This window comes from Psammomys obesus, unplaced genomic scaffold (assembly GCF_907164565.1).
Source record: "Psammomys obesus unplaced genomic scaffold, mPsaObe1.curated_primary_1811, whole genome shotgun sequence".
Classification (NCBI taxonomy): domain Eukaryota; kingdom Metazoa; phylum Chordata; class Mammalia; order Rodentia; family Muridae; genus Psammomys; species Psammomys obesus.
In genome coordinates, this window is record NW_026596326.1 from 704,897 (window position 1) to 730,438 (window position 25,542).

Sequence of the window (25,542 nt, forward strand, 5' to 3'; positions counted from 1 at the left end):
TTGAGGCCACCCTGGTCTACAGAATAAGTTCTAGGACAGCCAGGACTGTGCAGAGAAACCCTGTCTCGAAGGGGGGAAAAAAAAGTGTGCACCTGGCACAAAGCCCTTTCTTGCCCTTTCTTGCTCTGAGCCCCACTCATAGCTGGCTGCCTTTCCCCGTGTCTAAGTGGGTCCTGATGGGATGCCCAAATGTGAAATCTGCTGGCTTTAGAGCTCAGAGGGGCCAGGTGATAGGCAGTAAAAGGCCCAATAACTTGCATTCCTTTTAAGGGGGCACCTGACACTGCCAGGTGGTGGAGTTCACGGAGAGCAGGCCTGGGACGACCCTGAATATGTGCAGGGTTCCTCACCCCCTGCAACACGCCTGCTCTCACCAAGCCTCCAGAGGATGCCACATCGCTTGCCCAGCACATCAGGTAACCTGAGGGTATCAGCGGAATGGCCCCATAGATACTAGAGAGCCTAGCTTCTCTGAAGTAGGTGAGTTAAAATGGTCTTGGGGCATGTGTGGTGGGACACACGTGTAATCCGGCACTCAGAGGCAGGAGGATTGCCGAGAGTTGGAGGCCAGCTCGGTATTATATTGACTCCCAGGTCAGTCAGGGCTATACAGATACATCCTGTCTCAAAAACAAAACAAAACAAAAACCCAAACAAACAAAAAAGGGGAGCTGCAGGGTAGGGTGTGACTCAGTTGGTAGTATGCATGCCTGGCAAGCATGAGTCCATGGGTGTGATCTCTGCATCCCTTGACCCAGATGGACGGAAGAACCAGAAATTCAAGGCCATCCTCGACTACACAGAAATTTCAAGGTCAGCCTGGACTAGACTCAGTCTTCTAACAATCAACAGGAACAGCTGTTAGCCTAACATGAACAGTTGTCGGGCAAGACTGTAAACATGGAAGGCTGTTCATTCCACAGGCAGGTGCATCGTCAAGTGAGAAGAGACGGGGACGCATCAGTAACTGAACATACTCAGCGACCACACACAGCCCTGGAGCTGGCACCCAGCACCCACTTGGCTGAGTCTGTGGGAGTGTACTGCTAGTAAGAGCCTCCTTGCTTCTTACAGGGGCCAGATGGTGAAAGAACTGATGTCAGGATGGGAACCACCCATCCTCTGCATCATTCAAGGGTGACTCTAAGTCTTCCTTCCTGGATACAATAATGTTTTGGAGTTTTTGTTTTGTTAATTCTTTTATGGTGCTGAATATCAAAATCATGACCCTGTGTATGTGCTAAACAAGAGCTCTGCCACTGACCAAGTCTCACCATGTAGCCCAGGCTGGCCTTGTACCCACAATCCTCTTGTCTTCACCCACAATATGATTTCTGAAACCAAGTAGAGACTTTCTGTACATACAGGTCCAGATATGAGGATGCAACCAACCTTGAACCACAGCTGTTCAGAAAACAAAAACTTGCATCTCTTCAGGACACATGCAGAACCCTGGCCCTGGTCATTATTTCCCCAAACAATAAAAGTATTTCATAACATTGATCTTGTATTAAGAACTATAAGAATTATTAAGAATTATAAGCCATCTAAACATGGTTTAAAGCCCACAGGAGGGTGTGGAGGCTGTATGTCAACACTACTCCATTGTATACAAGACTTAAATGTTTGCAGATTTTAGCCTCCAAGGGAGTCCTGTCCCTGATACCCAGAGCAGATCAAACTCTCCATAGTGAGTAGCAGATCAGATTCCACTTGACTGTCTTACTCTGCTACTTCTTAGTCTGAAAGTCAAGGAACCAAAGTGGAATTCGGCCCGTGTCAGGGAGGCCCTAGCCCACTAGCTGGTGAAGTTTCTTGCTGGGAGGACGCTCAGCTCAACTTAGGACGCATTATGGTAAAATGATACAGAGTGGGCTAGAGATATGGTCCATTTGGTAGCATTCTTGCATGAAGCTCTGGGTTCAATCCCACATATCAAATGGAAACCAGGCGTAAGGGGAACACCTGTAACACCAAAAAAAAGCCAGACATTCAAAATCACCCTTGATTACAAAGTCATTACAAAATCACCTTGATTCCAGCCTGGAAGACCCTATCCAAAAACAAAAAACAAAGTAGAGAAACACACACACACACACACACACACACACACACACACACACACACACCACAAACCCAGTGTTGGGTCCCAACACAGGAGACCAGAGAGAATAACGAAGACAAAGTATTGCTATAACAAAAGTACACGCTACCAAAAATAGGTTTTGCAGAAGCAGCTGAAGGTCAGAAAAGGGAAGTTTGTGTCCAGGGCCACACGGTAGGAATCCCAGGGTCCTGGTGTGAGAGACTTCCTTCAGAGCTTGTCGACTGCGAACACCATGTCTAGACATGTGACATAATCACAGATTAAGGAGCCGAGGAGCTTGGTTTGTTTGGCCTTTTACTAGGTGTCACTTCTCAGCTGGGATATGAAAGGGTTCAGCCATGACTGAGATCCTCCGAGAGGGTAGCAAACCTAGGCTCACACCAGTGAGACCTCCGTCCATGTCCTCCCACTGTGCACACCAGGCAAGCATTCAGCCTCCAGCTCTGCCTCCAGGCTTCTGCTCACTTCTTACTTTGAAACAGGGTCTCGCTAAGCTTCAGGTTTTAAAATGGTACCCTTCCTGCCTCTGGCCCCCCGAGGGTCAGGATTTTAGGTGTACACTCCGTGCCCAATTCAATACTGGCTTTATTTTAATGATGATAACAAAAAAGAAATTTTGAAGATGTAAATTAGAATGTTGATATTTTTTCAACAAAGACTAATGAATGGAGTCTGGAAGTGTATAAAATAATTATACACCATGACCAAATAGCAACTGCAGTAAGAAAGGAAAGTTGGTTTAACCTTTAAAAAACAAAACAGAAACAAGCAAGCAAACAAACAAAAACAGCCAGGCATGATAGCAAATGCCTGTAATCCTAACACGTGGGAGGTAGAAGCAGGAAGGTCAGAAGTTTTAAGCCATACTCAGCTAGGTACACTGTGAGTTAAAGGCCAGCAGAGGCTACATAAGAACATGAAACCTTACCTCATACCCTCTCACCACACCCAATATACAGTATTGATTACAAAGACACCATAACAGCATCGAGATCGTGAAAAACAAAGGCCAGGTGCAGCAGTGCACACCTTTAATCCCAGCACTTGAGAAGCAGTGGGTGGACAGGCTCAGTAGAGCCCTCAGAAGCTGGGTAAATGCAGAGTCCAAGAGACAGAAGACTCAAAGAATGAAAGGAAGGGCGTCAGAGACTGAGACCCTTGTCTCTGCCCTGAACATTTGCTAAGAGACTTCCTGAGAAGTTGCTGATATCAAGCCTCTGTTTCCTGTTGTTAGGCCAGAGAGAATGAACTTGGATGGGAGGCCATTTGGGCCTCGGAGGAAATGTGAGCTTGCTTATAGCCTGAGCCTGTGCGCACACCACACTCAGAAGCAGACACATAGATTACGTTCATTGCTGAAGGGCATGCAGACAGGCACACACACCAATCACATGGGTACACCAGAGCACCATGCCAATGCCTGGGTTCCAAACTTCAGGAATTTCTAGGTGATACTGGAGGGGAGACAGATGAGGAGGCTGCAATCCAGACAGCTCAGGGAGGAAGCGGGTTAAAAGGGAAGGCAGAGCATAAGGATGCAGCTCATTTTGCCTCAGAACGCTTAGGTCCTGCCCATACCTCTGTCACTGAGCATCAAAGCAAAGACCATCTTAAGACCCAACTCTGTCCTTGAGGAGCCTGCAGAGTCTCAGCTGAGAGATCTCAAATCTCCTGGGGGTAATGATGAACAAAGTAGATAAAAAGGACTTGGGGATGGGAACCCACAGGGACCAAGGCCTTAGGCTGGCCCTTGGGCTTGAGGCTGGCTGTGTGGCAACAGTACATCTCCTAAGGATGACCCTGATGTTTTAAGACTCCCACGATATGACCAAGCTGGCTGCAGAGGCAAGAGTTTGGCCTAGGACTTGGTAGTCAGGCAGTTAGCTCCTCAGCATCCGCCCTCTCCTGTCCTGTGATGGTTTGGGCCCTTTACCTGCGGTTCCTGCCATTCCTCTAGATCAATCTGGATTCTGCCACTGCTGACCAGATTCACCTCAAACCAACTTCATCAGAAAAGAGAAGTGACTGTTTCACAAGACAGAACAATCCAGGGGTGCACACCAGACAAGGGGCCCCTAGGACTTAACAACATGAGTCCTCAGCTTCTGTACTCTGAGCTTCCTTTCCCAAACTGCTAATGAGGTTTCCAGAACTGGGAAGAATCACTGTCTTGAGCCAAGCAGGATGCTGGGTAAATACGCTGGCCTAGAGACAAATATTCTCCCACAGCCCAAGGATGGAAGCTGTTATTAATGAGCCTATGAGGCTCTGAGGGTGGTAGGCCTCGGGATGCCTAAAGGAGCAAGAACACGGGTAGGTCCGTTGTGGCCAGGGACACCTCAACAGCATTATGAAGCCATAGGGAGTCGGGAAGGCCAAAGCAGCACTATACATTAGAAAGTAGCCCTGGAGTGAGGTGCGGAAGCAAGTTAAGTGGGGGCAGAGGGTGGGGAGGGGAGTCAGGGTTGGGAGTCCAGGAGTCCAGAGCTTAAAACTGAACCCAGGAGAGGTCTAAAAGGCCAGTGGGAGACTACGAAGGGTACAGGGCCCACGTGATGTGGTAGCTGGAAACACCCAAGGCTAGAGTGGGCGTGGATGAGCAGCTTGAGCTCTGCCATCACAGGATTAAGTACATCTACCACCCTGGTTTCTACCTTCCCAGCCTGGCCAGGATCCCTGCCTCTGTGGATACGGTCATGCCCCCAGCCCTCCCCGCCTCTACTGAGAAGGGGTGGGGAGTGCTGACGCTCTTCCTCTCCTGGGCTGGAGACTGGCTGATAAGAGCTCTGCAGCTAACTCTGGCCTGTGGCTGGCACCATGAAGGACGATGTGGCTCTTCTGGCGACCGTCACCCTCGTGGGAGTTCTGATGCAAGGTAGGCTGGCTCCTGTCTGGGAGGTAGGACCTGCTCTCTGGCCTTCAGGTCCTGCCTTTGGGTAGAGAATGGGGGTGCTGGCAAGCCTAGGCCCAGGTTAAAGACTTCCAGCCCAGGCTCCTGGTGCCAAGCCCAAGGTCTTAAGAGCTACTGGAGTCTTGGGTGTCAAAGGGCCTAAGTCCCAGCGGCGGAGCCCACACTTCCCTGGAGTGGGGAATTAGCCCCGGAGGAGTGTCTGCAGAGGGGCACTGGAAACTGTATACAGGTCAAGGTCTAGAGGAGTACCCAGCCAAGGAGGACCAGCCCAAGGATGTCAAAGATTGCCGAAGGGCCACTGAAAAGCATGTCAGGTGTCTGCTTTGTGGCGGGGGCTGGTGTCTGCCTGGGAGTTTGAGGAATAGTGGGACAGCTATGGGCTTAGGTCGGGAGAGTCCCAGCTACAGGCATCTGGAGCAAGATATCTGCCAGAGTTAGGGCTAGGTCCACAGGGAAACTGAGACAAGAGTTTAGGCCATTGTGTGGTGGTACTGACACCCAAGCAGTGTGACCCTGGCCTGAGTTAAGGTCCCTTCTGGCGGACTCTATCGGAGGGAAACCAGGGTCCCTTAGCCACAGGACATGTGCTTCCTTGTTCCTTAAAGAACACAGCTAATTTTGTCCTGGGGCACTCAGGGGCTAAAAGACTGGGGTCTAGACCTGCAGAACGGGGAGTGGGTATTTGCGTGCGCTTTACAAGTCAAATAGTTCAGGAGCGCCTCCCACCCACAGGTGTTTCTGGCCTGCATCACCGCAGTCAACCCTCGGGCCTACTGGGCCTCTCCATTGAATATGGGGCAGGTGTGAGGAAGAGGTTAAACGGGGGTCGCTCAGGGAGAGACAGGGAGGAGAGGACTGAGGGACAAAACCCGCCCCAGGTGTCCGGGGCGCCACACCTGACTCCCACATCCCCGCGGCCGCAGCCTACTTCTCCCTGCAGGTCATCTCCGCGCGAAGGGCTTTCCACGTGTCGCCGCCGCTCACCTCTGGCCCTCCCGAGTTCGAGCGCGTCTTCCGAGCCCAGTGAGCGCGGCGGGTCCGGGCAGGTTCGGGTGTCAACCCAGCCGGTCCACGCGCTCACCAAGCCTGCCCCACGCAGGGTGAACTGCAGCGAGTACTTCCCGCTGTTCCTCGCCACGCTCTGGGTCGCCGGCATCTTCTTCCACGAAGGTGCGGGGCGCCGCGGGGGTGTCCTCTCGGGGGCGGGTGGTCCCCGGGTGGCGGGTGGTCCCCGGGTGGCGGGGGTGCGCGCCCACCGCGTCCCCTTGCCTCTCGCAGGCGCCGCAGCCCTGTGCGGACTGTTCTACCTGTTCGCGCGCTTCCGATACTTCCAAGGGTACGCGCGCTCGGCGCAGCTCAGGTAACTCGGGCCGGACTTCCGGGAAAGCGCTACGGGGGAGGGTCGCCCCGGCGGGAAGCCGCTCTAAGGGTGGGAAGCGGCGAGCGGCCGCGGGGCTCAGGTGGAAAGAGATTGTCCTCGCGGACGGCGGGTGGGCGGGCCCAGCCGGGGGGAGCTGGTCTTGTCCGGCGGGGGCGGGGCCTGAGCCCGAGGGCGGGCCTAGCCTGAGGGGCGGGGCTGGCACGGCGGGGGCGGAGCCTGTGCCTGCGGGGCGGGGCCTTGGCTCTGCTGCCGCTGAACGCCTCCTGCAGGCTGGCTCCCCTGTACGCGAGCGCGCGCGCACTCTGGCTGCTGGTGGCGATGGCTGCGCTGGGCTTGCTGGTCCATTTCCTCCCCGGTACGCTACGCGCTGCGCTCTTCCGACGGCTCCAGGTGCTCCTGCCGATGACCTGAGGCGAAGGACTTCCAGAAGACTTTAGAGCAAAATGCTGGGGTGCCCGCCTCCGAATCTCAGTTTCTAATTAAAGTTCCCATGGCTGACGGGCCCTGTCAGTGTTCTCTGGGTCTGAGAGAGTCGCTTACCACAGGCTGCGAAGCCTGGAAGGCCCCAGCCCGGAAAGATGCAGCCGGGCTTTGGGAGGCGGCGAGGGCAGGCTTGGCCCTCACTGTACTCTCCTCTAGATAGCACCTTACCTCTGCCTTGACATTTTCTTCCAGACATTGCCATCCTTCACCCACCTTTCTGCGCTTGGGGCTCACCCTCCTCCAGGCTGAGCCTCAGTTGTCGGATTCTTCTTCGTGTGCCTTCTTGTCCTCCACACCCAACCCCAACTTCACAACCAGAACCAGTTGGCCTTTCCCCAAGTGAGAGCCGGGGGCCTGTTTTCATCAGCACTACATCTCCAACATGGGATGGAGATCGGTGTAGGTGTTTAGGACAACGCTGCAGAGACCCACAGCACAGTGAGCATGAGCAGACATAGAGTCGGTGATAGGTTCTCTCAAATGGGCCTCAGGTGCTTGAAGAGGGCCAGACTTGGGTAGGCCTACTGACAAAAACATCTCTCAATGACTCTTAACCTATCTGGCCAGGGATGACGCTTCTCAGACAACGTGTGAAAAGGCCCTGAAGTGGGTAGGAATGGCCCATTTTATTTTAGGGAGGGTCACAGCATAACCAGGTGTTGTGGTTCACAGTTGTGATCCCAAGTGTTTGGGAAGCTGAGGCATAAATACAAGGCCAGTTTGGGCTACAGTGAGTTCCAGGACCACCCCCCCCCGTCAGTCTCAGTCCCTCTCTAACAGTACCCCAACTCCCATACCAAGATCCTATTATATGAGACAAAAGGAGGAGGAGGGAGAAAGACACTAAGGACTAAGTGGGGGGCAATGACAAAGGTTGGCGGACACTCTCCCCCTGAGGCACTCGGGGGCTCAGGTCTGTGCAACAGTTGGGGTGGGTAATGTGTTGCCAGCCCAAGAAGACAGGGGGACACTCTGGACGGGGATTCCTGTAAGATAGGTAGGCACAACTTCGAGTGGATGAAAGCCCCTGGCTCAGTGGCCAAGACCTTCCTGCTAAGTGGGGATGAGGTTGAGTTGAGCACCGGGACACCTGACATGGTAATGGGGGTCTGGACTCAGTCCTTGGCATGACAGGGGTCAAAGTTACCTTCACCAAGTAGCCTGCCAGTCTTGCAGACAGGTGAGCCAGTCGCCCCAAATCCCCACCCCCAGCAAGTTTTGGGGAACCATGAGGAGAGGCCAAATACAGGCAGGCAGACATACACATGCCTGGCCAGAACTGGGAACATTCACGTATGAGGCACAAAACTTCATTAACCCTTTATTACAAGTCACGCTCTTATAGAAGTATATGCGAACTTACGTGAAAAAATCAAATGTATCCAAGAATAAAAAACACAGCACATAAAGTAGTGTATGCATTCCAGTGTTCGCACCGCACACAGCGGCACCCAAGAAAAAGCTCTTCTAACGGCCTGGCTAAAGACGACCGGCCAGGGGCAAACAGTTCTGTTCAGTACTTTTTGGGCGGCAGCAGGCCGGCCCTCAGGCACAGTGTGGGAGCCGCCTGCCTCTCCCGCGGCCCGGCGGGCAGGGGCAGCACCAGCTTCTGGGGCCTCCGGGCCAGCGGTGGACCCCAGGCCAGCCCAAGCCGCCTGCCAGGCAGAACCCTCCAGGTGGGGTGGACATGCCTGGTCCTCTGGGACGGCGACAGCAGCGGCGGCGGCGGTAGCGGTAGCAACACCCTCAGAACTGTGGGCTCCAGAGCAGGCCACAGAGCACCCTTGGATGCCTTCCACTTAGTCCGCCTTTTTCAGAAAGATCTGGAAGAGTCAGGCTCAGGATGAGCGGGGGAGCCTTGGGGCTTCTTAGGGTCTAGCTGGTTCGTCCTATCCCCGCACCCAGCCGATCTCACCTCACTCAAAATGACCCACACAGGAGAGTCAGTCTGGATGGAGAGGCGCAGCGCTTCTAGCGGGCCAAAGGCAGGGTCCACTTCCCCTTCCGCTACACCCTTGTAGAAGGAGCCTGCGGGAGTACAGTGCCTAGGGGTGAACACAAAAGCCACACCCCAAAGTGATCCAACCCACACAAGTCCTGCCCTACTCACCGATCTGGAGGTAGCCATCAGGGCTCCTAGGGTACCGGAGGGTGGCCGAGCGGCCCTCCTGAAGAGCCTCCTTCTCTGACTGGGGATTCTGAGGGCAAAGCATTAGGGCTGGAGCAGCTGGCCAGAAGGGGGCACCCTTAGCTCCCATCCACACCCAACTGTACTCACATCAAAGGGCAGCACCTCCACAGAAGTGTTGAAGAGCTTATCTTCCGGGTGCTCAATGTTCCCGCTTCGAAAGAAGAACCTACGGGCGCCAAGCAGGCCGGTGAGCTGCTGTAAAGGTGAGGTACTGCCCGGGCCCAGCAGAACGAAGGCCAAGCCCGTGCCAGAAATAGCCTAGGCGGGCCTCCAGGTGCTACGGGAGGTTAGGCCCCATCTTGGACAATCTATGGGCTGTGCAGGGCAGCCAAGGCGTTTCCCTGAGACTATGATGGGTGTTACTGAGTTACCTAAAGATGTTAGCTAAAGATATCCTTGCCTTAGTCCTTACAAGGGCAGGAAGTACTAGTACGGGTAATGCTTTTCAATAAGGAAACTAGGCATGGCGGGGTCGGAGGATGATGGGGGTGGATGGGGATTATAAATGGGTACCTATAGACCCAGCAATATATGCTGAGGCCTCTAACTGGTGTCCACCCTGTCCCCTCCCCAGGGAGCACTGACCGCTCAAGGCGCAGTGGCTGGAAGAAGCGGAAGCGGATGAAGTCTCCGGCAGCAGGTGTGAAGGCCCAGAAGAAATCCTCTCGTAAGTAGGCCTTCTCCAGGGTGAAATGCTGGTACGTCTTGAGGCTTGTGCTCACCTCTGCTGGCGGGTTCACGTGTTCCTTCCGCAGAGCGTGTTTTCCAAAGTCTTTATCCTAGGGAGCAACAGCAGGCATGAGGGCCACCCTCCAGCCTCGCCTCCGCCGAGCTCTGTGCAAACGTGGCGGCACACCCCACCTTCAGCTTCTGGATCTTGCCCGCCAGTGAGGAGTGAGTGCCCACATGCTGGAAGAGGGACGGCTTGAAGCGGATCCGGAGGTTGGCCTTCTGCCGGTCGCAGTGCTTCTGCAAGCAGACAGATGCCTTAGGGTTCAGCTCAGCGCAGACCCAAGGATGGGGAGCTTTCCTTAGGAAAACGGGGCTATTTCCTCAGCCAGCGGTGTCCTCTCCAGGAACACAGTATGAGCTGGCAGCCGAGGGCCCTGCCTTCCCTGAGCTGGTTCCAAGTGTCCCCTGCTCACCGCATCCTTCTCAGGGTTGCAGACTTTCACCCACAGGATGTGGTCCAGGAGCCAGTCGATAGGCTTGTCTCGGTAGAACATAAGGATGAATTCCACAATCAGGCTCAGATCCAGTGACTTGAACATCTTCCCTGAGGGCAGGAGTCAGGGAACAGGCCCTGAGCGGGAAGTACTGCTAAACCCTATTTCTTCATCCCCGTGGGGGCCATGTGGAGTGTCTCACAGCAAACCTTGTGGGCAGACTTCGGGCCCCTGGAACGTCCTCAGACAGAGGGCACTTCCAGCAAGGATCGCTAGCAAGGTACTGGGGCTGAGAGATGGTAGGTGGAAGGGCACAGTAGGACTTTGGGGTCATCATCTGGCTAGCAGGTGCAGCCCAGCCTACCGATAAAGCCCAGCTGGGAGAACTCCAGGATCATCCAGTCCTCAGAGGGCTGCTGCAGGGCGAAGTTCTTCATCGTGCTCAAGTAGTTGGGCTTGGCCACAATGTCATCCTCCAGCTGCATGGGGAGGGGCAGACAGGAGTGGGGACTCAGGACCGGCAAAGGGCAGAAGTGGATCCCTCCCCCAAGGGTGGGCGGCAGGGCAAGGCCAGCAACTTAGGTCAAAGAGGGTTCGGGGTGGGCAGGGGAAATGATTCTCGCTGACCTGCACGTAGTAAATGCCTTTGGACTGCGCATACATCATGAGGAAGCAGTAATCGAGGTTCTGTTTGGTCCTCCACCTACGGGCCAGGGGTAGGAGCCTCAGAAGCAGAGAACGGACACCTGGGACGACCACGGAGAAGCCACCAAGGCAGGGAGGACCCACCCTGCCCGCTCCCCACCCCACCCCCATCAGACACTGTCTGCCAAGGAGACAAAGTGTGGTTGGTGCCCAGCACCAACAGACTGCTGGGATCACCATACCTGACTCTCTCCTTGGGGTCGCCAAAGGACTCTCGAAGGCGGGAGAAGTCAGGGTAGAAGTGAGGGGAAGGGGAGATGACTTCCAGGAGCCCAGAATGGATCTCTGTGGGGAACCTAGGTGGGGGAAAGGCCCAGTAGGTGTGCAGCCCGCTGGGGGGCGCTCCTGGCCAGCCTCTAAGGCCTCTCAAAGCAGAGAGCCCTCCTCCACCAGCCTCCTGAAGCACTGGACCCCAGAAAGGCCAAGGCCCTCACACACCTTCCCTCGTTTAACAGAGAAGGGACGCCCCTCCCCACACAAAGCAGCCTGTCCTCTTAGGGGAGGCCGGTACCCCGCTGCCCTCCCTCCAGCAACCTTTCCCAGCTGCCGGTACTCACAAGGCCTTGATGTTCTCTGTCACTGCCGATGTGTACTGTGGGTCGGTCTGCAGGAAGACCAAATACAGTCCGCTTAGCTACCACCCCAAATGGTCTGGGAGGGGGAGGGCCAGGAGGGCGAGTTTCAGATGTCCCGTGTGCCGGGAGAGATGGGGGCTGGGCCTGGCTGTGGTCACTTGTCAGGGGTGTGGTGTGATGGGAACCAGATATCTAGTTTCGCCACAAGGGGGCGCAAAGATGCTTCTTCTTCTTTTTTTTTTTTTTTAACTTTCTGTTTCGATGCATTTGTGAATAATTTTTTTGTTTTTTGTTTTTGTTTTCTGAGACAGGGCTTCTCTGTGTAGCCTTGGCTGCCCTGATCCTGGAATGGCTTTGTAAACCAGGCCGGTGGCTTCGAACTCACAGCGATCCACCAGCCTCTGCCTCCCCGAGTGCTGGGATTAAAGGGTGGGTCACCACGCCTGGTTTTGTGAATGAAACTTACACGACTGCATTTCTGACTGTGGTTCACCCCCCACGCCCCCCGCGTTGCTACTGTGGGCCTTCCCCCTCCGTATTCTTGTATGCCCAGCTTCCGGGGCCACTCGCCTCGGCGATCAGCACCACGATGACTGAGTCTTCCTTCTCCTGCGGGCTCAGCTCCGAGATGAGGGAGTGCAGTGTGTCCGTCAGGTACGAGTGCACCTCGCGCCGCACGCTGGGGATGCCCATCACCACGGACACTGCAGGGGCGCGGAGGGGTGATACTGGACAGGGCTCTGGGGACAGCCTCTCTGCCCGCCTCTCGCCCCTCCCGGGCCACGCCCATACCTCCGGTGCGGCCCTGGCCCACTCGCACGGCGGGCTGCAGGCTGCTCTCCTTGGCCAGAAGGTGCGGCAGGTGATGGAAGACGGTGGGCAGATGAAGCGCGTGCCTGTGCGAGACGTTCCACGGCCTCAGTCGCGGATCCTCTGGGTGGTTGGGAGAGGGTCGGGTCAGGCTCTGCCGGGGCCTGAGAACAGCGCGGCTCAGCAGACCTCCGGCCACCCCACCCCGCTGGAGCTCACCTGTTAGGCGGCCCCAGGTGCGATTGCCTTCTCCTTCCCGCAGCGCCTGCCTCTCGGACACGGCCCTCTTGATCTCCTCCAGCACCAGGTTCAGCTCCTTGGAGCGCTTCAGGCTCTCCTGCTCGGCCGCGTGCAAACGGTCTCGCAGCGCCAGAAACTCGCGCTGGTAAATGTCCACCACGTCACCTGGTGGGGAGGTGGGGAGGAAGGGGACACGCGTGGGCCACCACCACCAGGGAACAGCTTCCTGCCAGACCCAGTCCCACAGCCTGTCATCACTGGACGCCTGTCTGTGCAACGGCACACCCCCAGCTGTCATGGGACACCTACCAACCAGTTCATGTGCAGTTACACTGAGGCTTGGCCTGGGGCTGAACACCCCACCCCCCACCCCCCAGCAAGAGGATTAGCATTTAACCAGTTATTCTTCAATGTGGATACAACTACAACGGGAGTTCAAGATAAAGTGGGAAGGGGGTACGGTCACCTCCCAGTCCTAAGCACAGGTTGGCACAGCCTGATTGAAGCTTCACCACTGCCTCCCCAAAGTCCCCTCTTGCTTTGGCAGCCTGTGCCCCTTTGCCGGCAGTCTTGCTGGGATGCAGAGTCAAATTTATGGCACAAGGACACACACAGCCCTTCTTCTTAAAAGAGCGCCTGACCCCCAGCCCTTACTTCTCTCCTGCCCTCTCTTCAAGGCTGGGGTGGCAGACAACCCCATCCTTAAGGCCCTCTGGACACAGCCAGCCTCCTCAGACTCTAGCCCTAAGGACTGAGCCTGGGCGCAGGACCCACACAATGTGTTCCTGCGGGGGGGGGGGGGGGGCTGCTGCTCCAGGATGGCTGTCACTGACTGCTCATTCACTGGCCTTTTTCCACCTCACACCCACCCCAGCCCAGTCCACCCTCGTGCTCAGGTCAACAGACGAAGCTGACTAGCCCAGGGGCTGCTCAAACAGTCCACGGCAGGAGCCCCATCCCCAAAAGACCTGTGCATGCCGCCCCAAGGGGAACTGTCAGAACCTCGGCTGTACTCCAGAGCTAGCAGCAGCAGGGGCCAGATACGAGCAGTACAGGAATACTTGGGACCGTGAGTGGAGCTGTCTGAGGGTGGAGACGAGTCCCCAGGGTGAGAAGCACCTGGCCCCATTGGTCTGGAAGGGATCAACAGCAAGACGGGGCCAGCAGGTCCTGCCAGCCTGGGCACTCAAGGTCTTTGGCTGGCTGGCTGGCTTCTGCCCTCTTCACTTGCTATCACATACACCTCCCTTCTGTTCTGTCAAATGTCTAGCTTCTGCACACGCCGTTTCTTTTGCCTGAATCCCACATCATCTGGCCTAGCCTTCAAGGCCTTGTCTCTGAGTCTAGGAAGCCTGTCCAACTCGCTTCCCATCCCCAGGCACCAAATCCTTGGCGGGGAAACAACCCCATAAGGACTTGGGGTGAGTTATCCCAATAGCCTATAAACCAAAGGTGAGGCTTAAGGCAAGTTGAGTCACTTCAGGACACACTTCTGCCTGAGAGCAGCCAAGGCAGAGGTCTAAGTACTACTTAAGTCACAGGCAAGTGGTGCAGAGGAAAAGAGAAAGGTTTGGAGACAAAGCCAGGGAGAGACAGAAGGGATTCCAATGAGGCATCCCTTATCTGAGCAACACACACCCACACCCCATCTTATACCCTGTCTCACCCAGGGCTAAGGTCCCAAGCTACACCCAGGCTTAGGGACAGCCCAGATGGGGGAACAAGAGGGAGTCAGGTTACAGGATCTGTGAAACTCAGAGCCGGGCTCAGGGGCCAGGTTACCCTGGAAACCTGACCCCTTGAACAGCCCAGCCCCAACCTCACCCTCCCAGCACTGGGCTAGCCAACAGCTGATCTGGTTGAGGGCTAGAGGTGCCTGGGCCATCAGAGACAGCCAGGGAGGTAGTTCACAATGGCCTAGACAGACAGGTGCCTCCCTCAGCCTGGATGGGAAGTCCCTGCCCCCACCCCCACAGTGAAGCTAAAAAGGGCAGCCTGTGCCACTGGCAGTATCCCAGGCAGCCCTGAGATGGAGCCGTGGAAGGCAGCAGAGGAAGAAGTTAACACTGATCTGGCTCTTGCTTATGTTTCCAGCAGGCCTACTGTGTTCAGGAAGTAAATTCAGACTAAATGCATTAGTCTGCCTCAGGTAGGTCTTGGGTGGCACTCCCCTAAATCATCCCGACCATCCGGGCCTGGGTACAGCTGGATCCCTTATCCTGGCCTCCCTTCCTCCTAAGGCCTGTGCTGTGTGTTTACCAGCAGGTAATGGGCCCCTTGGGTTCCTGGGCCTGGCTGCCGCCCACACACCAATCCTGCTGTCATTTCTCAGAACCCCACAGGCCCTTTCCTTGGCGGCCCCACCATACTGTCCTGGCCTCCTTCTGCCTGCTGTTGCTCCCTATAAAGAGCCTGGTGGTCTTATGCCAAGTCTGCTGTGTGTTTGGGTGGGGGGGGTTGTTCTCTCTATCCTTGTACTCTTCAAATGCAGAAACTCAGACCATGTGGTTACCTTCCCATGGGTTGTTCTTTCTTTTTCTTTTTTCTTTTTTTTCTGGTTTTTTGAGACAGGGTTTTTCCGTGTAGCCCTGACTGTCCAGGAACTTACTCTGTAGACCAGGATGGCCTCAAACTCAGATGTCTACTGGACTCCCACCTCCTTAGTGCTGGGATTAAAGGTGTGTGCCGCCGCCACCGCCGCCTCCGCCACCATCACCCGCTGGGTCATGGGTTGTTCTTAAAGCAGGGGACTTCGCTAGACCATCCTGGCACTCTACATCTCTAGTGGGCTGGATAGTAAGATGGGTGAGTGATAAGGGCTTGGGGATTCCTTGGTCTCTTTGGGCGTGTGGAGCAGGTTGGAATAGGCCTTCCTGGGAAGCAGAGGGCTTCGGCTTCCATCCACACTTTCCTATCCCAGGGAAGCAGGATGGAGCTGTCCTCAGGGAAGGACTACAGCCGTGGCCGTACCTTAAGACTATAGTGGTCGTGGGTGGGAACTGTGCTGCCCTGTAAGCTGGCAGCTAACAGGCCCCGAGGTCCACAAACTGCCATACGCCACCTGGCTCCCTCTGGGCAGAGAAAACATTTCGGCGCCAAGCTGGGATATAAACTTTGTACCTTGTACCTAGGGAAGGGAGAATAGACTCAGGGCCTTAGGGAGATGTCAAGCCCAGGCAAAAAGCTCTGCTATGAACCTGCAAAAGGGCAGGAAATAGAAGTGGAGAGTGGCAGATGTCCACCCTGTCTCCAGGTCTTGCAGCCTCCAAGGACTCTAGGAGAGGAAGGGCCCATCAGTGTAATCCAGTCCAGTGAGAGGTGGGCCTGGACCCTGAGGGCTGTGTGGATCTGTCTCCCTGAGGTACAAGCTCAGCAGCTGCTTGGCTGAAACTACAGTCTGATCCCTGCAGGTCTGGCTGCTTCAACACATACAACCAAGGTTGGGTTTGAACCTGGGCCCTAAACCCGACATCCATCTGGCCCAGTCTAAGTCTTTCCCATTCTTAGCTCAGACTTCTAGGGTGACCCCAGTTCCTGCTGGCTCTTTCCTCTCTGGCTCTCTGCCTACATCCTCTCTTCCGGTTCTTCTGCTCTTCCCCTAAGTACCGGGCCCTCCTCTCCTGAGCCCTGTATCCGCTGCAAACTGGAAACCAGCTCCAATTTAGTAGCTGGCTGGCTGGCTGAACATGGCTTCATGATGAGCTTGCTACTGAGTTGTCTGCATGGAAGGATAAGAAAGGTTCACAGTTCACAGTCCAGAGTCCTGACTTCTAGACTCCTGGCCTTGCTGGACACCCTCGGAAACAGGGGCAGGCCCCACCGCTACTGTCCATGTCCATGCTCACAGGCTCCTGGGCTTGGCCCTCAGGGGAAGAACTCTGCATCTGCATCCTACCCTTCTCTGGCTCTCTTGCTCCCCAGGCCCCCAGCATGCCAGTCTCCTGGTTACTCCCTTAGGAGGTATCCTGACATCAGATGGGGACATGTGACTGCTGTGGGAAGCACACAGGAACCACTACCAGGGGAGGATGAGACACGGGCTAATGGCCGTACCCACAATGGGACAAACGGATTCCATGGCTCCACTACAGCCTTCATAGCCTTTCATAGCCGCCCTCCCAACGGCTCAAAATGTACCCTCCTAGCTGATACACTGGACCTTCAGAGAACTCTTCCCCAGCCATACCTCCCCTGAGAGCTCATCCAGTTCTACACATTCAGCCCTCGACACGTTCTCTCTGTGCCAGGCCCTAGGGAATATCTCCTCAGAGTTCCTGGCTTTTGATTCTCTCAAGACCAGTCCAGGCCTCTACCAAAACAGGGCAAGTGCTGGAGAAGGCTGGGCTGGGCTGGAAGGAGCCTGGTGGCCTGAGTTGCACTTGCCCCATGCCTCTTTCCCCAGACCCATTCAGCATAACCTTGAGGAACAGAAGGCCTGCCTGAGGGAGGGAGAGGGCTAGTGGGCCTCAGCCTGGCAGGAAGACCAGAAGGCAGGAAGGAAGGAAGCAGCTTTTCCCAGAGCCTCCTGTGTTCAGGCTGGGTGGATCATGGACTCTGAGCTCCTCAGCTCAAACCATTTAACCCACATCAGGAAGACCCCTGGCAGTGCTAGGGCCTGTGCCCCTCTACTCCCAATAGGGTCGACCAGGCTTGGAGGCCATAGTGTGAACTGGCCAGCCTGCTGAAGCCTCAGAGGTGTATGGGGAGCTGGGGTAGGTCAAGGAAACCCCAAGGAGTGATCACGTACCAGGGTTTCTGGGCTAGCTAGTTGTTCAGGAGACCCTCCAGAGGAACCCCGGGGCCAGAGCCATGGAGGAGGCTGTGTGCCCCCAGGGAGCAGCGCTCACAGGAGCAGGGCTCTGCAGAGCACAGCAGTGGATGGGGCAGGGAGACAGACGCCTTGGCTATCACCTCCTCACCTGTCTCAACAACACTGTGCCCGTTCTCGTCCAAGAGCCAGCCCCAGGTTCTCTGGGTCCGCTTGGTTACAACTACCTCGGTGACCTTGTGTCTCTGCCCCTCTGTGGGAACTCTGTAAGTCCTTAACTTGCCAGTGGGAGCGCCCACCCCCGGGCACGGGATAACCGCGGGCAGAGGCCAGTCCTGAGCGCCACACGGAGGCGGGGATCTGGTAACCGCTCGCTCCCCTCGGCCAGGCAGGACTAGGGAATTTCGTTCTGCCAGCAGCAAACAAGTGGGGCGAGGATAGGAGGGGCTCAGGTGCTCCCGGTGCAGGCCTGAGCGGGCGGCGGCGGGGCGGCGGCGGGGCGGCGGCGGGGTGGGGGCTCACCTTTCTGGCCGCTGAGCGCCGCGTACCAGGAGAGCGAGAGGAAGGCGCACAAGCAGAAGAGCAGCAGCGTCAGGAAGGTGCCATTGCGGAGCCTCATCTCCCCCGGTGCGCGGCGGGCGCCGGCGGGGCCGAGGCCGCATGGCCCGGGGGACCGGGACCGGGGCCGGGGCGCGGGGGCCGGGAGGCGGCGGGGGCCCCGGCCCCGGAGCGCGGAGCGCGGAGGCGCTGCGGGCCCGGGAGAGGCGGCTACGGGCTGGGCGGGAATGGGGACGAGCCGGAGGGAGCCGTGCGGGCTGCTCCTCCGCGACGCGCGCGGCGCTGGCGGCCTCGCTCGGAGGCTGGGCCGGGGCCGGGGCCGGGGCAGGGTTGGGGCAAGGCGGCAAGAGCCGCGGCCCGGCTGGATCCGGGACCGCCGCCGAGTCGACGGCGAAGGGCGGGGCGGCCGGGATTTAAAGGGGCCGCATCACCCGCTGCCGCTGGGAGCACCGCGAGGGGCGGGGTAGGAGGCCAGCTCCCGGGATCCCGGCGGGCCCGCCTTGGGACCGTGGCGCGCGCGTGGCATGGCGCGCCCTAAGGGAGAGGCGGTCTCGTCTCAGGGAAGTCGAGGCTGCGGTGGTGATGAATGAGGGTCAGCTACCGTGCGGCAGGGACGGGGGTCGGAGGTGCCTGCCCCCCAAGGCTCCTCTCGGGAAGAGCCCATGAGCAGCTCCCCACACCCAGCCCTTCCAGCCCTCCTCCCACCGGGAGCTCGGTCTAGTCTTGGGAGCGGCCCGTTGTGGCCGAGCTGAGGTTGTCGCTGGCTAGCTGGCTAGCCGGGAGTGTCCGATGCCCTCTCCTGCGCCCACCAACACTCGCTCCTCAGGACCTTCTCTGCTGCACCTCGGATGGTATGCTGCGGACCGGGGGAGGCGCTCCTACTCCATGGGACGAGGACAATGGGCCGCTCTCGGGAGCAACACAGCCGTTGTTTGTAGGTGTGGGGCACACTCCCGAGCCCAGCCAGCTAGCTTCCCGGTGCCGTGGGCAGGAGTCAGGCTCAACCTGCAGTTTAGAGGGGCACCAGGTCCGCAGGGTGAGGCGGGCCCCTGGCTCCGATTTGTACAGCGGCCGCCTGAGACTTTATTGCTGGTCTGCACCTTCAGATAAGGACTTGTCCCCCAGGTCCTCCGCGGAACCAGGAACTGGACACACAGACAAAGGGCTGGCTGGACCAGGGCAGCCTCTGGACATGTATTTTGGAAGCGCCATGTCTTCGACTTTCCGGCTTGGGTGTCACCGACATTCAAAATGGAACCAAACGCTACTTTGTAAAATGGAGCTACCTAAGAACGGAGTGGTTACTGCTACCGAGCCTGAGTTCCATCCCTCATGATCCACAGGGCAGAAGGGGGTGGGGGAGAATGTGATCCCACACGGGGTAGGGGGTGGTCTCAGGAAAGCAGAAGTGGTGATGGTTGACACGTGCGTGCACAGTGCGCTGGCCCACACCCAGAAGGCAGCAGGATGCTTGTGAGGTCTAGGCCAGCTTGATCTAGCCAAGGCTGCATATAGGATCTTGGGGTTAGGGTCGGGGTGGGAGCCACAGAAGGCAAGGCACAGCCCGAAAGCCAGTCTTTTACAGTTTGGGGTGACTTGGAGCAGGCTACAGCCTGATTTCCACACCTGATCCTGTTGGGAGTTCTGAAGGCAACTGTTCTGGATTTTGTTACTGTGTTTCCACAAGAGTCTTAATGTTGCAAAGAATAGCAGGTTTTCATTTTACTCATATAAAGTCTTAATTTTGTTAAAAACAACAACAACAAATAGTGGAACCGCTATGGTGTGGTGCATGCTTCTAATACCAGCCCTTGAACAGCTGAGGTGGTCAGCCATGGGGACACAGTGAGCTGTCATTCCCTCCCCCCCCACAAAAAAAAAAAGTCTGGGGTCAGCTTGATATACAAAGAAAATTCAAAATTCTCAGCCAAGTAGAGCTAGACAGTGGAACCGTCCTAAAAACAGTAAGGCTGGAGAGATGGCTCAGTAGTTAAAAGCTTAAAGTACTGCTTGCCCTTCCAGAGGACCTGAGCTAGGATCCCAGCAGCTGTATCAGGTGGCTTACAACTGCCTGTAACTCCAGCTCTCTAGGGATCAGGTACCTCCAAGCTCAACGCATGCACGCACGCATACACGCACGCACACACACACACAGATAAATCTGAAAATCAAACAGCAGCAGCATACCAGAGATGGAGATGTGGCTGGGTGGTGAAGAACTCACCACCAGCCTCAACCAAACAAAGAAGCGTGTTCACGTGTTCGTGGTTAAAATGGGATGATTTAGGGAAAACGCTACAAGTCTTAAACCGTGGGTATGAAGGAGAGGTGCTGTAGGTGACCGCATTTAATCTCCTCCTCCATCCCATGGCCACCTTGGAGGAGGGGTGCAGGAATAAGGAAAGCCCAAGGAGGGCCCTGATGTATGGGGAGCGGGGCTTCTGTAGGAACAGGAGGTGGGGTCAGGTAGAGCTGATGTCTCTCAGCAGCCTTCTCCCTTTAAGCCTGCAGCGGTTGCCTGGCACGTGGCCTAGTTTCCACTGTCTTTGCCTTTGTAGTAATTAATTAATCTGGGCCTTCTTGCCACCCAAAGCCCCTCCAGACGTTTCCTGGCTCCTCGTGCTGCCTTGCAGCTGGTGAACCTCCGAACACACCTTTATCTGAGGTTCAGCGTCAGGTTCTAAAGACCCACTCAGGGAAAATGGAGCCATATGGGCCCAGAAAAACCCTGCCTTCCTTTCAAGCCCCATCTGTGGGCCTTTCTTCCTTTGTTCTCCTCACTTTCCACACAGTGAAAACAGAGTCGCCGACACACACACACACCCCTTCCTTTTTTCAGAGTCAGCGGCTCACTATGTAACCCTGGCTGGCTAGTGTAATTCACTGTGCAGACCAGTGCCGGGCTTAAGAGTCTGTAGGAAACGCAGCTGTTATGATCACAGGCCTCAGCCCATGTTCTGGGACAAGCCGTGGAGGTGGTGCAGGCACCCAGCCTTGGTGGAAGTCAAGAACAGAGGTAAGAGAAATATAAAATCCATGCATGTCTTCACTAGCCTTTAAGTGAAACTTGATGTGTCCTTCAGTCATAAATGGGAACGGCATCCTGTAGATTTCCCAGTCCGCGTGACTGTCGCAACAGAAATGATAGGGATTTTTATCTAGTTCAATTGGAGATGTGGCAGGCACCTCAAAAGAACAGATACACTCAAGGGAGTAGCTTCATATTTCTGACATTAGTCCTACCTCTAGACAGTACAAGTTAAGAATCATGGGTATTCATATATTTTTTAAAATATATTTTTCTGACATTTGCATTTCAGTTGTTTGTTTGGCAGGCATTGCCTTATAAGATGTGACGTATGGTCTGTGACGAGCGGAGTTCAGGCAACAGTTAACAGCTCAACTGTCACAAGAGTTTCTGCAAGAGGAAAAGGGTTTGATTGCCAACACACACTGGAAACTCACAAGGGAATCAGCTGTCCCCTTCCATCCTCTGAGAGCATCGCACACACACGGAATACATACATGAGCAAGCAAAACACCCAAGTATGTTTTTTTTAAAAAGACAAAAAAATTTAAAAGACAGTTCGAGGCCAGGCTAGGTTATATGAAATCCTACACACAAACGCACACACATACACACACACAAATTGCCCAAAAATAAGTTAAAGGGCTGGGCCATGGTGGTGAACTCAGGAGACAGGAAGAGACAGATCTCTGAGTTTGAGTTCCAGCACAGCCAGGGCTACACAGAGAAACCTTGTCTTGAGAAAACAAACAAGCAGGGCTGGAAGGATGGCTTAGCAGCTAAGAGTTCCTCAGTTCAAATCCCAGCACCCACATGGTAGTTCATAGCATCTATCACTGTAGTCCCATGGGATCCAATGCCCTTCTGGTGTGCAGATGTACGAGCAGACAAACACCCATTACATGAAATACATAAACAGATCTTTTAAAATATATATACAAAAATATATAAGTAAAAGGGTTTTTTGTTTTGTTTTTTAAATCTCAGTCCCTGGGAGGCTTAGGAAAGAGGATTGCTTCAAGTTCAAAACCAAGTTGAACTGTACAGAACTGGCTTACAGAGTTAAAGATTGTCTCTAGAAACAAAAATCTAACCACAGAAACAGGGATGCTTTGATGCTCATGTAGCCATTGCCCTGCCAGAACCTGCCCACCTTGCCCAGGGCTGGAGAGGTGAGGCCCATGGAGCTTGGCAAGATTATAATGGAGGAAGATGATCATGCCTGGCAGGGCAGACGGCCAGTAGGGGAAGTGAGGTTGGCAGTGAGTCCCAGGGCACAGGAGCTGTCCTCAGCACACACACAGTGCCTCCCCTGCCACACGCAGAGAGAGAGCTGGGTGAGACACCGGCCCTGTGCTTGCAGAAGAAGGATCTCTCTGTATCTTGTCAGGGATTTATTTAGTTTTTTTTCTCCCCCCCCCTTTTTTTTTTTTTTTTTAATGTAACCAAGGCTAGTCTCCAACTCCTGATCTTCCAGCCTCCACTTCCCAAGTACTGTGATTATAAATCTCATTGTCATATTTGAGGTTTTTGTCTTGAGATCAAAAGCAAGAAGAGGACCCGGGTGGTGGTGGTGTATGGGAGGCAGAAATGGGTGGATCTTTGGGTTGGAGACCAGCCTGGTCTACACAGTGAGGAGTTCCAGGACAGCCAGGGCTGTTACACAGAGAAACCCTGTCTCAAAAGACCAAAAAAAAAAAAAAAAAAGGAGCAGAGGAACAGGACCTAGAGTTTAAATCTCAAAATGAGCCTTCCTGCTGGCAAAGGGAGGGACTGCAGGAATGAGAGGAAGCCAGCAGACTAGCTACCAGAGAGATGCCATTCAGGTGCAAGGGGCCGCACATCAAAGCAGCACTGAATAGAACTTACTTTGCACTGGCAGCCTTTGAGAACGGGCTTTTTATCTTATTTTATTTATTTTTTTAACAGGATCTCTCTGTGTAGCCCTAGCTGACCTGGAACTTGATATGAAGGCCAGGCTGGCCTTGAATTCACAGAGATATGCTCACCCATGGCTCCCCAAATGCTGGAACTGAAGGCTGAGACGCCTAAGAACAGGCTCTTACCTAAGCAACTCCGTGTGCCCCAAAGCAGAATCTCCCAGAGTACTCTCCGCTGGAATTAGCCAGAAAAAGATAAAATCTCAGAGCCTTGGCACCAGACAAACCCAGCCACACCCACACGGACAAAAGAACTTACACATCATCTTTCTTAGAAGTTATTTATTTGCCTGTAATTCACCCTCATTAAATTGATATACAGTGGGGAGGCGGCAGGAAGAGTGATGGCACCCCCTGCCAAGCCCGGTGACACCAAGGCCTGCATTATAGAGGGTGAGAATGGGTTCCCACAAGTTGTCCTCTGACCCCACAGGTGCACTGCGGTGTATGAATTCACATGTGTGCACACAAACACTAAGTGTAATTTAAACAAACAAACAAACAAACAAAAGTTGATATTTGGGCTGAACATGGCAGCCCATGCCTTCGATGCCAGCATTCATGAGGCAAGGGCAGGCAGATCTCGCCGAGTCCCACGCCAGCTCCAGGGAAGTGGGGACTGCATCCGGCACAGACTCAATTGCCAGCTTTCTGGTCACTTTCCCCTGGCAGGACTGCCTTGCTAGGCCACAGGGGAAGAGGACATGCTCAGTCCCGATGCAACTTGATGAGCTGGGCTGGATGGGAAAGGGAGCTCCCCTTTTCTGAGGAATAGGGGACGGGGTGGGGGGGAGGAGAAAGGGAGGGGAGGACTGGGAGGGGAGCAGGGATAGGGCTACAACAAGGATGTAAAGTGAATTAAAAAATTAATTATTTTAAAAATGAGCTCCAAGACTCTAGCTACCTAATACAATAAGTAGATAAAAATCTCTTGCCAGTCCGTTGTCAGGTTTTAATTAAAATTTTTTTTTCTGGGGTTTTGTTGTTGTCAAGTTCTTACTACCAGCCTCCAACTCAGGATTCCTTTACCTCTGCCTTCCCCATGCTGGGCTTACAGACCTGGCTTAATTCACAGGCCTATGACGTCACACACACGTGAAAAGTCCAACACTCTTACTTCAAACAATTAACAACTACCACCTCCAGGAGTAGTGAGATAGCTCAGTGGGTGCAGTCATTTTCGGCCAAGCCTGACTCCTGCAAGTTGCCCTTTGACCTCCACATTCACACCATGATGCACAAATGTGTGCACACCTACACAGATACAAAATAGGTAAGAGCCAGGCCGAGGTGGCGCTCACCTTTGATCCCAGCGCTTGGGAGGCAGAGGCAGACAGCCCTCTGAGTTTGGGGGCTGGTCTACAGAGTGAGTTCCAGGACAGCCAGGGCCACATAGGGAAACCCTGTCTGGAAAAACAACAAAAAAAGGTAAGTAAATAAATGGGATTAAACTTTTCTTTAATTTCACAGTCCTCTCAAGTAGATATAGGAGGGTAGAGGTCCCAGGGAAAAGATGATCTGGAATGGGGTGGGGGTGTTTTTTAATGAAAGTATACTCTTCAAAGCTTCGTGTCCATCAAAGGCTCTGAGAGCTCTACTCACTTTAGTTCTTACCCAGGCCTCAGGGTTAGCTACCAGGATAAGGCTCTCCTGGCTCTAGAAACTTTGTTTAGAAAACAACAACAACAACAAAAACTTGCCTTGTCACTGGTCTGTAGCTTTCACTGTCTCAGGTCCTTGGCCGGAACCAATCACATGGTCAGTCTCACAGGGAGCAGGCTGATTTTTATAGATCCGTAACACTCAGTTTCCTAGCATAAAAGATAAATGAAGTGATTACTGTTGCTATTAGGAATTACAGTCAACAGAAATTGCTGGTGGTTTGAGGGACAGGGTGTGGCCACAGGCTTCTAGCCATTATCACAGTGGCCTTCTCTGGAACTGTGGCGTAGACATGTGGTCTGGGGATACGGCGGCTCAGAACTCTTGGATACAAGTGATCCAAGTCAGCTAAGGTGTTCCACACCTGTAACTCCAGCATTCAGGAAACAGAAGCAGAAGGATTACTAAAAGTTTGAGGCCAGCCTGGTCTGTATGGTAATTCTAGGCCAGCCAGGGCTGTACAGAAAGATCCCATCTATCTATCTATCTATCCATCCATCATCTATCTATCTATCTATCTATCTATCTATCTATCTATCTATCTATAATTTATGTTATTTTATTTTATGTGCTTTGGTGTTTGGCCTGCATGATTCTGTATGAGGGAGTTGGATCCCCCTGGAATTGGATTATAGACAGTTGCAAAAAGCCATGTATTGCTGGGAATTGAACCCAGGTCCTCTGGAAGAGCAGGCAGTACTCTTAACTCCTGAGCCATTGCTCCAGCCCTGAAAGATTCCATCTTAAAAAAAAAAAAAAAAAAAAAAAAGCTGGTGAGATGGCTCAGTGTGTAAAGGCCCCAAGCCTGATGACCTGAGCTATACCCCCAAGAGACCCACACACTAGGAGAAAACTGGCTCCCAAAAGTTGTTTTCTGACCCTCTACAGGGAGCTGATTCCATTTTGACTTTTAGTCTGGTCTACTAGGCCTGATCTAAAATAGTGGCCATGAGACCTTCTATAATTTTACGTGTGTGTGTGTGTGTGTGTGTGTGTGTGTGTGTGTGTGTGTGTGTG

At 54.4% G+C, this 25,542-nt stretch overlaps 2 protein-coding genes and 1 long non-coding RNA gene across 3 annotated transcripts; 1 reads left to right on the forward strand and 2 right to left on the reverse strand.

Moving 5' to 3' along the window:
• Positions 1-326: 326 nt before the first annotated feature.
• Positions 327-6,897, forward strand: Ltc4s (leukotriene C4 synthase). The gene is made up of 6 exons (XM_055597206.1): positions 327-416; positions 4,770-4,982; positions 5,942-6,041; positions 6,118-6,188; positions 6,297-6,378; positions 6,669-6,897. Exons 2-6 carry the CDS (start codon positions 4,925-4,927, stop codon positions 6,808-6,810), a joined length of 453 nt encoding a protein of 150 aa, XP_055453181.1. The 5' UTR covers positions 327-416; positions 4,770-4,924; the 3' UTR covers positions 6,811-6,897.
• Positions 6,898-8,178: 1,281 nt separating this feature from the next.
• Positions 8,179-18,135, reverse strand: Mgat4b (alpha-1,3-mannosyl-glycoprotein 4-beta-N-acetylglucosaminyltransferase B). Its single transcript, XM_055597142.1, has 15 exons — positions 17,860-18,135; positions 12,549-12,734; positions 12,312-12,452; positions 12,090-12,223; positions 11,502-11,548; positions 11,127-11,240; positions 10,867-10,942; positions 10,604-10,718; positions 10,219-10,349; positions 9,935-10,042; positions 9,659-9,852; positions 9,161-9,239; positions 8,993-9,080; positions 8,798-8,910; positions 8,179-8,705 (listed from the first exon to the last, which is right to left on the reverse strand). The coding sequence occupies exons 1-15, from the start codon at positions 17,954-17,956 to the stop codon at positions 8,682-8,684; spliced, it is 1,647 nt and encodes a 548-aa protein (XP_055453117.1). The 5' UTR covers positions 17,957-18,135; the 3' UTR covers positions 8,179-8,681.
• A 4,993-nt stretch (positions 18,136-23,128) lies between these two features.
• On the reverse strand, positions 23,129-24,266 carry LOC129669099 (uncharacterized). Its single transcript, XR_008718997.1, has 2 exons — positions 24,165-24,266; positions 23,129-23,698 (listed from the first exon to the last, which is right to left on the reverse strand). It is a non-coding gene; the product is annotated as an uncharacterized LOC129669099 (long non-coding RNA).
• Positions 24,267-25,542: the final 1,276 nt, after the last annotated feature.

Excerpts from the sequence above, each read along its gene's own strand:
- Mgat4b (XM_055597142.1), bottom strand. The coding sequence starts at position 17,956 with ATGAGGCTCCGCAATGGCACCTTCCTGACGCTGCTGCTCTTCTGCTTG. Across the intron at positions 10,043-10,218 it reads GCAACCCTGAGAAGGATGCG|AAGCACTGCGACCGGCAGAA; the intron begins GTGAGCAGGGGA and ends GTCTGCTTGCAG. Across the intron at positions 8,911-8,992 it reads TGATGGCTACCTCCAGATCG|GCTCCTTCTACAAGGGTGTA; the intron begins GTGAGTAGGGCA and ends GTACTCCCGCAG.
- Ltc4s (XM_055597206.1), top strand. The coding sequence starts at position 4,925 with ATGAAGGACGATGTGGCTCTTCTGGCGACCGTCACCCTCGTGGGAGTT. Across the intron at positions 4,983-5,941 it reads CGTGGGAGTTCTGATGCAAG|CCTACTTCTCCCTGCAGGTC; the intron begins GTAGGCTGGCTC and ends CCGCGGCCGCAG. Across the intron at positions 6,042-6,117 it reads GAGCGCGTCTTCCGAGCCCA|GGTGAACTGCAGCGAGTACT; the intron begins GTGAGCGCGGCG and ends TGCCCCACGCAG.